This window comes from Poecilia reticulata, chromosome 2, assembly GCF_904066995.2.
Source record: "Poecilia reticulata chromosome 2, P_reticulata-male-v2, whole genome shotgun sequence".
NCBI lineage: Eukaryota > Metazoa > Chordata > Actinopteri > Cyprinodontiformes > Poeciliidae > Poecilia > Poecilia reticulata.
In genome coordinates, this window is record NC_088831.1 from 4,480,761 (window position 1) to 4,494,143 (window position 13,383).

The 13,383-nt window shown below is 41.3% G+C and overlaps 1 protein-coding gene across 1 annotated transcript; it reads left to right on the top strand.

The window, feature by feature from the left end:
* Nucleotides 1-29: 29 nt before the first annotated feature.
* mpp4b (MAGUK p55 scaffold protein 4b) lies at nt 30-13,131 on the top strand. The gene is made up of 22 exons (XM_008424518.3): nt 30-683; nt 3,977-4,083; nt 4,161-4,282; nt 4,370-4,447; nt 4,528-4,611; nt 5,281-5,412; nt 7,276-7,357; nt 7,790-7,875; nt 8,015-8,089; nt 8,172-8,368; nt 9,238-9,296; nt 9,389-9,406; nt 9,497-9,538; nt 9,629-9,649; nt 9,779-9,793; nt 9,970-10,011; nt 10,870-11,043; nt 11,159-11,239; nt 11,334-11,427; nt 11,509-11,617; nt 11,707-11,841; nt 12,511-13,131. Exons 2-22 carry the CDS (start codon nt 4,026-4,028, stop codon nt 12,700-12,702), a joined length of 1,896 nt encoding a protein of 631 aa, XP_008422740.2. The 5' UTR covers nt 30-683; nt 3,977-4,025; the 3' UTR covers nt 12,703-13,131.
* The last annotated feature ends 252 nt before the right edge of the window (nt 13,132-13,383 follow it).

Sequence of the window (13,383 nt, forward strand, 5' to 3'; positions counted from 1 at the left end):
GAAAAAAAAAGAAATCTCCACACTAAAATCTTCAGGGTTTTTTTTTTCCAACAATTAAATTATATAAGCTAAAATAACCTGAAATAATAAAAAAAAGGAGCTTCATAAAAAAAACCTATCCTAACTAGCCTGTTCCTGTGTAAGTTACCGTATAGATACTGACAAGTTGGACTTAATGAGCACAAAAAAAGGTTAAGCTACATTTTAGGCAAAATTTGTTTTTACTTCGAGAACTTAAGCAGGGACCAAATTGGCTCCAACTGCTGAAGTGTATTAGCAGATTTTTCTTTTCGGTAATTACTCCTCTGATGTCGTATCCAGTCTTGCTCTTTATCCTTTAAGGACGACACATTTGCTTCCTTTTCCCACAGTTTCTCCTGGCTACCCACTAACAGCTGAAATGGTTAAGAAGATTTGGCAGCTCAGCAGCAACTAGCCAGCCGGTGAGGGAGGAACCGGCCCCCCGGGGGCCAGAGGCAGACAGCTCACTTGCTCAGGATTAAGTGGGATCGAGAGAGATTACAGCCCTCTCTCTCTCTCTCTCTCTCTCTCGTTCCCCACTGTTGCTCGATGAAAGCGCAAGACTCCTCTCTCGGGAATATATTTTCTCAACGAACTGACTTATAGCTTCCTCTTTGATTGGAGGACGGGGTGGAAGAGGACTCGGATACCTCAGGTGTAAGGTAAGACGGGATGTTGGTTAGTTGAAGGAAGAGTCGGATGAAGGCCGCAGTGCAGTACTAGTTAGCCCTTTACTAGCTCCACCTACTTCACAACACTTTACTGACAGATCCTCATCCTATGTGAGCTACAGTGTTCAGGACAGTCAGACCTGTTGAAGCAGTAACATCTTCCTAAAGTTGATTCTTCCTTGGAGTTGTGGCTGCCTATTGTGCAAATCTGGTTTGCTTTCTCGTGATTTCTGATGAACTCTGGTATTTTGTTCATCAGTCAGAGATTATCATCCGTTTCCACATCACTGATGTAATAAAGCGTGCCATTAACATTTGACCTTATTCATACTGGCAGAGCTGGGACTGCTTGTTCCTGCTTCATCCCACTGCTGGCCCACACCATGGATTGGTCCCCTTTTTAAAGTAGACAAACTTACAGGTTTTTTGAAATATTCTAAATCTGCCACCTTGTAAAATTAACTTAATTCTGTATTGTACTGTCAGCCTAAAATGCACTTTATATGGTAGTGATGCTATCAGGGCCACCAGTGGAGGGGACTGTGGTGCCATTTTGAAGCCACATTAATAAACTGTGGTATTAAGGAGTAATATCTTATACGAGTCGTCCACGTTGACTTTTTTTTTTGTTTGTTTGCTTAGATTTTAAAATACTATTTCCAAACTGGTGACTGCTTAGGGTTCGTTATAAGTTATAATGTTCATCTCTAGCAAATTATGCCAAGTTTGATATTTGTTGCAAACCTCTGTTTGGTTTTTAATTGATTTTCAAGCTGCAATCATGTGGAGTCCCTCAAGGCTCTGCCTTTGGGCCACTTTGTCAAGTATGACAACGTCTCTGCCCCGATGACACTCAACTTTATATGTCTGTGTCTCCACATGACCAAAGTCCCTTGCATTCACTGAGTACATGTTTTCTTTATATAATAAGTTACAGGGTCTATATGGCCTTCAGATTTATGCCATAATTATTCTGGACCCCAAAATTTCCCCATTAAGGTTGTGTTTTATTCTGGATTCCCAGGCAGATTCAGTGAGCTTTAGCTTAGCTGCAACACAATATAGAATCAAGAATTATGATCTGTATTTCTCAGTTATAGGTAGTTAGGCTTGTATCTGGGCTAACAGTTTTTGAAAAAAAGCCTTAAAAAAGTGTTCAAAAGACATGTCTAAATAATGATTGACCAAAATCATATTACCGTATTTTCCGCACTATAAGGCGCACCTTCAATGAATGGCCTATTTTAAAACTTTTTTCATATATAAGGCGCATAAAATAGACACTACAGTTTGGGTTGCCGTACTCTAGTATTACACATCCACATTTGTAAAGAAGTGTTCCCTGAGTACTTTATATAGTAGGCTTCCCCAGTCATTGTTTCACTCACGGTGTTGGTGTTGTGATATTGTGCCCAACTGCTTTCTGGGTAACACAGACCAACCGACACGCTGCCGCCGCAGTCACTGTCTCTACAACACATTATAAACTGTAAATGGGACAATTTTCACAGTGCACTGTAATGCGATGTCATGTCCCATATCCATTTCTTTAAAGGAATAGCTTAACACACATTATGTCTAAACATTTTATGATTTAAAAAAAAAAGATGCTGACCATATACAGTGGGGAGAACAAGTATTTGATACACTGTTGATTTTTCAGGTTTTCCCACTTGCAAAGCTTGTAGATGACTGTAATTTTTATCATGGGTACTCTTCAACTGTGAGTGATGGAATCTAAAACAAAAATCCAGAAAAATACAATGTATGATTTTTAAATAATTTCCATTTTATTGTGTGAAGTAAGTATTTGATCATCTATCAACCAGTAAGAATTTTGGCTCTCACAGACATGTTAGTTCTTCTTTAAGAAGCCCTCCTGTTCTCCACTCATTACCTGTATTAACTGCACCTGTTTGAACTCGTTACCTGTATAAAAGACGCCTGTCCACACAATCAATCAGACTCCAGCATCTCCACAATGCCCAAGACCAGAGAGCTGTGTAAGGACATCAGGGATAAAATTGTAGACCTGCACAAGGCTGGGATGGGCTACAGGACAATAGGCAAGCAGCTTGGTGAGAAGGCAACAACAGTTGGTGCAATTATTAGAAAATGGAAGAAATACAAAATAACGGAAAATCTCCCTCGGTCTGGGGCGCCATGCAAGATCTCACCTCGTGGAGCATCATTGATCTTGAGGAAGGTGAGGAATGAGCCCAGAACTACACGGCAGGACCTGGTCAATGACCTGAATAGAGCTGGGACCACAGTCTCAAAGAAAACAATCGGTAACACTCTACGCCGTCGAGGATTAAAATCCTGCAGTGCACGCAAGGTGCCCTTCCTCAAGCCAACGCATGTCAAAGCCCGTCTGATGTTTGCAAATGACCATCTGAATGGTCCAGAGGAGGAATGGGAGAAGGTCATGTGGTCTGATGAGACAAAAATGGAACTTTTTGGTTTTAACTCCACTCGTCATGTTTGGAGGAAGAAGAATGATGAGTACAACCCCAAGAACACCATCCTAACCGTGAAGCATGGCGGTGAAAGCATCATTCTTTGGGGATGCTTTTCTGCAAAGGGGACAGGACGACTGCACCATATTGTGGGAAGGATGGATGGGGCCATGTATCGTGAGATTTTGGCCAACAACCTCCTTCCCTCAGTAAGAGGAGCACTGAAGATGGGTTGTGGCTGGGTCTTCCAGCATGATAACGACCCAAAATGCACAGCCAGGGCAACTAAAGAGTGGCCCTGTAGGAAACATCTCAAGGTCCTGGAGTGGCCTAGCCAGTCTCCAGACCTGAATCCAATAGAAAATCTTTGGAGGGAGCTTAAAGTCCGTGTGGCCCAGCGACAGCCCTGAAACCTGAAGGCTCTGGAGGAGATCTGTATGGAGGAGTGGGCCAAAATCCCTGCTGCAGTGCGTGCAAACTTGGTCAAGAACTACAGGAAATGTCTGATCTCTAATTGCAAACAAAGGTTTCTGTACCAAATATTAAGTTTCTTTTTTCTGGTGTATCAAATACTTATTTCACACAATAAAATGGAAATTAATTATTTCAAAATCATACAATGTATTTTTCTGGATTTTTGTTTTAGATTCCATCACTCACAGTTGAAGAGTACCTATGATAAAAATTACAGTCATCTACAAGCTTTGCAAGTGGGAAAACCTGAAAAATCAACAGTGTATCAAATACTTGTTCTCCCCACTGTATCATAAAAGTTAAATAACACGGATCAAAGAAGCTCTCTGACTTACCCTCTCTAATCCCCAGGTTTACTGTCCTGGTGATCAGCTAACAGGTGGTCGGGGGTCCAGGGATCATGAGGCAGGCGGTGGAGGCTCAAGTTGTAACTCCGCCCTTTGAGCTCGGAGAGCAAGGTGAAGCAGAGTCCTGGCCTGCAGGTTTAATCTGTTGTGCGGCTTTACGGTCTGATGTGATGGTTTCTCCGCTGCAGGCCTGCGGCAGATCCTGTCGGACGTGATTGAGGAAGTGAGACGCTGTGTTGGTCAGGACGTTGACGGAGCAGAGGTCCTCCACGCCCTCTTGACCGCGTCCTGGCTCCAATCGCTGCTTAAGGTTGGAAAACAGACATTTCTGTGTTTACCTTTTCAATTAGCAAAAGTTTTCTTGCTATCTTTTATGCTATTTTTATGCTATTGCCAGGTGTACGAATGTCTTCAAAGGTATCTGACAGACTGCCCGGCTCCAGCTCTGGATTTTGCTTCAGGACTCTCACTTCAGGTTTGTTATGCAGTCATTTTAGTGGTGGTTAGTTGGTGTGTATTTTTCTCATGTTGAATATATATTCTGTTTGGGTGTAGTTGTTGATAGACATCAGATCGCTCCCATACTGCTCTGAAGAAGCCAAAGAGTTGTACCGTCTCCTCCGACAACCGCACATGCAGGTGAGAAACCAGCTGCTTGCTGCTTTCTTCAAATTTGTTTTTAGGATGTGGACATTTAAAAATGACATCAAAAAAAAGATAACAGATGTTTTCAACAGTCCCTGTAGTTTTTAGCCACATTATTTAAATAAATAAAAAAATTGAGAGCTCAATAGCTCTCAAATTTAATTTGGTTGCTTCTTTTTTTAACAACTTTTTTCCTTTAGAAAAAAACGCCTTCAGCAGACTGCTATATTATATGCTTACAGTGAAATGTCCATTTTCCTCCACTAGTAGCTCATAAAAAATGATATATTTAGTAAGTTTTGACTTGAAAATCTGATCTATGAAGTTCACTGTGTATCGAAACAACGTTGAAGTCTGGTGGCCTGGGTGGAAAAGTGCTAGACTTGAATGATAATCAACAAATATCAGCTGACAAATATTTAAGTTGCTTCAGCTATTGATTGGAAAGCAACTACTTTACTAAATATGCTTCTTTCATAATTTAAGTTAGTATAAAATTTTAATAACAATTTAAAAGCCTTTAAAAGTCTGGAATTATTGGGCCAGACTTTGAGAATTCCAGATATTGATGGCGATACTTTTCCGTGATAAAATCTTGAAAATGTTTAGGATTTTTAAAATTTCTTTCTTTACTTTTAAAATTTTTTTTTTTTTGTCGTTCAGGCTCTTCTCTCGGCTCACGACACCGTGGCCCAGAAGGACTACAAGCCTGTGTTGCCGCCGATGCCGGATGAGCTGCCAGACGAAGAGGAGGCCACCCGAATCGTCTGCCTCGTCAAGAACAAGCAGCCTCTGGTGAGCTGCTCATTGGAAAGTGACTGCTCTGAAAGGTTTTCTGTTTCAGATTCCTTTAAAATCCAATCAGTTGAATTAAGACTACTTTAAAACATAAGATTAGCATTTATTTGGACTATTCTGTAGTTTTTAACCTGACTCTATTATGATAAATATACTAAACTAATACAAAGGCTTAGTAAAAATATTTTATTATGTATATTTATTATGTTTTGGAGATCTGTACCTTTAGTCAGTCCAAATTTAAATCAAATGTTCAGCATTATATTGCATTTCGATGGTATGAAAAGATTGTATGAAAGATTTTGTTGGTTTAAAGATTTAATGAAGTCCTTGATTAGCTTCCTAAGTAATCTTAACTAAATTCCTATGAGGGGAAAACAAGTTTTGTTTATTGGGAAAATACAAAACTAGAAAAACAAGAAAAACCCGGCATATTTTCAGTGACTGTGTTGTGTCACAGCTTTGCGGGCTGAGTGGTTCCTCCCATGCTTGTACAAGAAGAAAGTGTCGATCAGGGACAGGAAGCGCCTGGAGCGTTCACAGCGACGAGACATTTGGAGTGCAAAGCCCCGCTCCGCAATACCTGCGGCATTTCTCGTGTTGCGAGGTCCAGCGGACCTGCTGCCGCCCGGCTGAGTTGCCGTGCCGCCCGACGGCGGTCCGTCAGCACCTGCTCACCTGCACGCCTCGACATGAAGTGAGCTATCACAAGCAGACGATTCACTGCAGCGTCTGTTACACCAATCTGGAGCAAAAGTTGAACCAGTCGGCGCCGTCCGTCTACAACCCCGTTGAGTTTGGTAAGAAAAGACGCTTTCAGAAACGACGCCTTGAAAACTCGTCATTGCTCTGCCTTCATTCATCCATCATCCATCCATCTATTCATTACCTTACGGATTAATATTTTGTCTGTTTTCTCTGGGGATCTCCCTGCTAAAGAGTCGGGACCGTTCACCTGTGCTCCATATCCTCCCTGTCTTGGCGTACCATGCTACGTCAACAAAGGCACGTACCTTCATCCAGACTTGCCTCAGAAGCTTCGTGCCCAAAGCCCTTGCGTCCGCACAGCTCCCCCGAGCCCCATGCAGCCTCGCCGGGTGCTGGAGGAGTCACCCGTGGAGACGTCCAATCAGGAGAGCCTGGACAAGTTGAGGACGACCGTACAACAAGCAGCTAGCTCAATGGAAAGCAGCAGTAAAGACATCAGAGTCCTGGGAGAGAGGATGGTAGCTGCAACGGATCGCATGACCGAGACGGTTCAGTCTTTGGTCCTCCTCACTCAGGTGGTGAACCGGCTACAAACACTCCTCACGAACACTGGGACCGATATAAAGATTTCACACCCAGAGCAGTCCAGATGTTCCTCCTCGTCCAGCGCCAGCTCTCTGGATGCTCCCTCCACCTCAACTGGCCCCTCTCCTATCGCCGCAAATTATCAAGGACCCCTGCTCACCACCGTCAAAACAAGAAAACATAGCCCCGGCGATCCGGATGTGTCCAGAGGTTTACTTACAAACGGTGAACTAGAACTGATGAAGACGGCCAACAATGTGAAGGGATATCACACCAGCCAGAAAAGGAAGAAGAAGAAGAGGAAGAAACCCACCTGAGTGACGATGAAGGGGTTCCAAACAGTGAGCGTCTTCTTTTGGATCACTATGCCTCCAATCATTTTTCTGCGCTTCATTCGAATATTGAAAGAATTTCCTCTCCTTTTGTGCCCTTGTTTCATTCTTGTCTTTACAAATTCATCCACTTCTTTCTGTCCCTTCATGACCTTCAGCAGACCTCATCAGCATCCCAGTCACGTCGTTTGTTCAACCTCCACGCTTAACAATGTGTTCTGTTTTTCTGTTTCAGGGAGCGACTATAAAGAGAAATGACATCACAGGAGAGATTTTCGTGGCTCGTGTTATTCACGGAGGGCTGGCTGATCGAAGTGGTGAGGCACTTTATGGTGAACAGTGGAGTGAGGGCAAAATGACAACATAAACACCGTGGAGTTATAAAGAAAATGGCATACTGCCGTCCAAAGATCTGTCTATTCATCTCTGACTCCATCCTGCAATGACTCAACAAATACTTTAACTATTCCAAAAGAGTCTGAGTCTCTGAAACCTTTTTTTTTTCTTAAACATTTGCCCCTTGAATTGCTCCTCAAAGGTTATTTATTTTAGTAAATAAACCGGCTTTTATGTTATGCAGATGAGCATCGCATTTATTTTTGCAAAGAAACTGCAAACCAGTTTACTAAACTCTTGCGTTTTGGTTATAATTTAAGAAAAAGTAACCAAATAACTTAAAAAAAAAACAAACAAAAAAAACTTTCAACCAAATCCTCAAGTTTAGTTTGAATTTGTTTCTCTGTATGCAGGCCTGCTTCATGCAGGAGACAGGATTATAGAGGTGAACGGGTTTCCTGTGGACGGAATGGAGCCTGAGCAAGTCATCCAAGTCGTGGTGGGTTGATTAAGAGTAGAAATTAAATCGGTTATTTCCGTCGTCTAATGGCCTTCATGCTTAACTGCAAGATGTTGCAGTCTTAACTGGATAAAGAGGGTATAATAAAGTTATTGTTTGTTTAATTACATCCAATCAGCAAGCTCGGTCACATGGCACCATCATGTTTAAGGTCATTCCCATCACAGAGAGGCCGATCCACAACCAGACCATGGTGAGTCTTCCACCACACTTCTGTCATTTCTTTGTTTAGACATAAAACTGCCTAAAAAAACCGAGTGTAAATCGTTGCTCAGCTCTATGTCCGGGCCATGACCGACTACAGCCCTCAGCAGGACCCAACCATCCCCTGCGCCGACGCCGGGATGAGCTTCAAGAAAGGCGACATCTTAGAGATCGTGGACCAGACCGACGCCCTCTGGTGGCAAGCCAAGAAGCTGCCCGGCAGCTCGGCCTGTGCCGGACTCATCCCTTCCACTAGCCTGCTCAAACGGTGAGTCTGAACCCAACTTGTTGGGGTTTTTAGAATTAACTCAAGACTTGTAAAGAACCAGACATAAGACCATTGAGGTTTTTATACCTTCCTTTGCGAAGGGAGAGATCCACAACCTCTAACCCGCTCGGGATCAAAGATTGGTGAGCTCTGCTCAACTCTGCTTGGGAATTGGCTTTTATTATGATGACCTTCTTCAGTAGAACAATGCTGAGATAACAGAACAGATGGACCCCTTAAGTAGGACATTACATTATAGATAACGAAAGAACCTTAAAGAATAACTGGTCAGAGCCAGTTAGATAACTGAACACATTTAGATAAAACACTCAAATAAAATAACAATGATTAGTTTTACCCAACACAACTCTTCTGCATCTTCTGCATGAAGGTGTTTTAGGCTACGGTTAAACCTAGATCAGTGTGGAGGTGAGGGATGTTCTACTTTGAATAAGGTGTATTTTCATCCTCAGCTCTTTGGGAGATCTGATTTTCCTGTAAAACTCTCCCACAGTCCTAGGAGGGAGGGAAACATGCTCAGTCCTAGTGGGATTGCACTCATTTTCTTAAAGAGACAGATTCCCAATTTCAAGGTGCACAATATCTAAACTTTTCAGGTTAAAAAAAAGTGATCCTGGTATTATTCTTTGGGGTACTTTACCAAAAATCTGTCAGTTAAATGCAGTCTTAGAAATGAAGTACCCTGTACGATCCGTTAGCTTGTACACCTTTAGCATCGTTGGAACTGTTTCTCATCTGGAATGTTGTGCTTTATATGTGCAAGACTTTTTTTTTTTCTTTAGTAAACTGATTACATTTGCATCTTGGAAATATAAAGAATTTTCCCCTGAACTGTGCTCCTGTTGCAGGAAGCAGAGGGAGTTCTGGTGGTCCCAGCCGTACCAACCACACGTCTGCATGCAAATCTGTGAGTGACCTGCTCTTGCTGTTGCCATCCATACAATCGTCCATATAAACTCACAGATTGGTTTTATCTGTTTCACTCCTTGTTTACTGCAGTGAGCACCGTAGACGAAGGTAAACAGAAGTTATGTTCAGATTTCTGCTGAATTGTTTTTCTTTTTGTTTTTTTCAAAAATCCTTCTACATCTTTTTTTTTCTTCACAGAGGAGGATTTGATGGCCATTGATGAGAGATGTGTTGAAGCAGGTAAGATTTAGTTAAGATGAACCATCACATTATTGTTTTTTTGTTGCTTCTTTTTCATTTAATTCTCTGTGTGTTTTGGGGTCAAAACAGATGAGGAGGCATTTGAATCTGGTAGGTAAGTCTTTGATACATTTGTTTTGGAGCCTGAAGTCGACGACTCGATCCGTTTTCTTGCGCTTCACGGAAAACTTTTTTTTTTCTTTTCCAAATCTTTGTGATTCCTGATGCGCAAAACGTCAGAGGAGCTCAGAGAAGGTGAGGAAACTGGTGGTTTTTCTGAATCTTTGAATTAATTTGAGAAAAGGAAAGTTTAATAGATTTCAGCCTCTGTGGATGTATCATGTTTTTACAGTCATAATTTCTCCATCCATTAGGTTTTCACTTAATAAGTTTGCTAAATTTTCCTTCTCTGCTCTTTTTCTCCCCATCAGAGGAGGATGACTTCAGCAGCAACATTGAAGGAGTTTACTTGGGTAACTACTGACCTCAAAGCAATTGTTTATTAGAGTGCACATTTAATATTTAAATGTGCTTTTCACATAATTTGTATGAATTTCCATGAGGGAAATCAAGAGTCAGTGAGTGTATTTATTGGGTGTAAAAACCCCATCAGATAACTTGCATATGGTGTTTTTTTTGCGGGTTTTTTTCAGAAAATGAATTAATTGTAGTGCAGATATAAGAGTGAGTTTGTGCAGTCATTTATAATTGTGGTGTTGAATAATATTGAGATGACGACTGCATTTCAACATGTTCCTCGGGTCTAACCCAAACTTACAGCCCCCCTAAAAATGTTCTCAAGCCCTGTAAATAATTTGGTGGGGATGTTTTGTTGTTGTTGTTTTCCAAAAAAATTGACAACAAATTCAACATAATATGACCAGAATATGAGTTTGAATAAATAATCACATAACTGGTGTGAAACACGGCTGGAGTTGCTCGGAAGGTGATACAAATATGAAATGTCCTTAGGAGGCAACGTAAGTTTTATAAATTTTACAAATTTTGTATGCAGACCTGCAGAAAATTATAATTATCTTAAGATTTGTTAGGAAAGTCTTTTATTATATTGGTTAACGTCTTACAGCATTGGTTAACTTCTTCTGTTTTTGTTGCTGTTTGGTACATCTTGGCATCTGCGCTCCTTGAACCTTAGTGACGCCCCCTGCTCTGATGTGATGCTTACACGACAAAAACACATGAAAGTGCCACGTATAATTAACACATGAACTTCAACAGCGCGTAAAATACATGTTCACTGCCCCTTCGGTAAAGGTACAAAAAGCATCTGTAAGGGTAAGCCTCTGACATCCTTTGTGTCTGACCATCAGCGGGGTTCAGGCGCAGCATCCGTCTGTGTCGCCGGCGTTCCCAGAGCACAATTCAGCCTTCCTCCCACATCCGCTGTCCCAGCAGCTGCAGCAGCGTACTAAATGACCCTTACGAGGAGGTGGTCCGCTACCAGCGCCACCCAGAGGACACGCATCGCGTCATTGCCCTTATAGGTACAGAAATAAAACTTTGGTTTGACTTCTGTACAATCTGGAGAAGTATGCAGTTTGAGTTCAGAATATCACGGGTCTGGATGAAAAAAGACTTTGTCTTGTTCTTGTTCCTCAGGTTCGTCTGGTGTTGGTGTGAATGAACTCCGACGGCGCCTTATCGAGATGAACCCAAACGTCTTCCAGGGAGCTATACCTCGTACGTGTAAAGCCTTCAGAATCACAAAAATATTATGAATCATTGTTGTTTTAGCCAGTAGAAGTCATATATTTAGTTTTTCCTCTTTCACTAGACACGACAAGAAGTCCAAGAGGGTACGAGGAATCCGGGAGAGAATATTACTTCACCAGCCGAGAGATTTTTGATCATATGGTCTACAATAATCGGTAAAGCTGCTATCTGTCACATGCTTTTCGCCTTCAAATAAATTGTGATGTTGTAATGTAACGCTGTTATTTTTTTGATAGGTTTCTGGAGTTTGGTGAGTACAAAGGTAACCTTTACGGAACTAGCATTGATGCTGTGAAAGACGTCTTAAACAGCGGAAAGATCTGCATCGTCGACATAGAGCCAAACGTAAGCCTCGAAAGTCTCGCCACGCGCCCGCTTTAGGGGCAGAGCTGATGATGCAGAGTAAAACGAAAGCACTTTGCCTTATTCTTTAGGTTGTTCAGGCAGTGAGGACTCATGAGCTGAGAGCGTACGTTGTCTACGTGAAGCCCCCGGCTCTAGACCGCCTCAGGGAGACGAGACAGGAGTCATACATCACCACCAACTACTATGTCAACCGTCCATTCAAAGTATGCTCTCTGATGGCTGGGTTTTAATGTTTACATCTAGTTTTTCTTAGTTACAGACAGTAGTAAGTTCAGTAGTAGGTGTAAGATGATGTCACTGGTGAACCAGCATGAGGTCTTACAGGGTCAACTTCAAAATTGATTCGAAATGAAGAGTTTTGAAAGATGAGACCAAAGTAGAGATGTTTGACCAACATCAAAAATCAGCGTCAGCACACAGATTGTCAAACACGATGACGGAAAATGACTACCAAGAGTTATTTCTGCTGTTGTGTGTTTAGTGGTTTAGCGCTCAGATTATCATGAGGTGAACCCCAAGGAATTGTACTGGAGCCACTTATTTTGTTTTCCACCTTGGATTCATTTATATAATACAATTCAAACTTTTTCCAATTTTTTGAGATCCTAAATTATTATTTTTTATCTAAAAAAAGTTATTCTAATGTATTCTCTATATTACTCAAAAACTATCTATTTTCCTATGTGGCTATTACAAACTCAGTGTATGCTGAACTTAAAAGTTGAACAACACAGTGATTAAATAGGTCAGACAAAAATATAAGCTAAAGATTTGATTATCACATTTTTTTAAAATTTTTATGGACATTGTTGGTCATTGACCCACAAAAATCCCCAAAGGCTGAAATCCAACCTGACTTTGATTTTCAAAAGGATGAAGACTTCCACGAGATGGAGGAATCAGCCCGGAAGATCGAGGCCCAGTACTGGCAGTTCTATGATCAGGTGATCGTCAACGATGAGCTGCAGGACTCCTGCGTCCAGCTGCTGACAGCCGTCAGGAAGGCACAGGATGAACCACAGTGGGTCCCCGCCTGCTGGATCCGACCCACGGCCGAATCATGAGAGAGAGAGGGATTAGAGCACTCTTCGCCGGGAAGATACAAATGTTGAAATGTAAAATCCTTGCCTGGATGTTTGGGGGGAAGCGAGCCAGGAAATATGTAAATCCTTTGATCTGTATGTATATGTGTGGAAAGCTTGTTCTGGTCTTTAAATCCCAGAGGACACAAAGCCCCAAGAAATCCCATAAACTGTGTCACAATTTCTTTTTTTTTAAACTCTGCTCAACTTAGCAGTTTATTTAGATGTGCTTTGTGTACTGGATTGGAAGGTGTTTAGATTAAAATAAATCCGTTTTGTACTTTGAATGCAGCTCCATTTTCACACAAAAAAAAACAAAAAACTGATTAAGATCAGATATGTACTCACAAAGTTGAAATAATTTTTTCTGAATGTTTACAGTATAGAAATAAAAATTTTATGTTTGCTCTCGTTTTTGTGTGTTTCATGACAAAAAAATTATCTTAAATAGGTGAATAATTAACTGGGTTAATGTCACTTTGAAAAGACAGTATTAGGTATGTTTCAGGCTGCCATTTTATACCACAGCCAAGTAACTAAATACATACAAGTTGTTAAAAATGCCTTAAATGTCAAATGCGACTTAGAAATTTGACTTCGTAATTTAATAAATCAACATAAAAGATTTTCAAAATAAAATGTTATATAACTGCAACCTGAGCA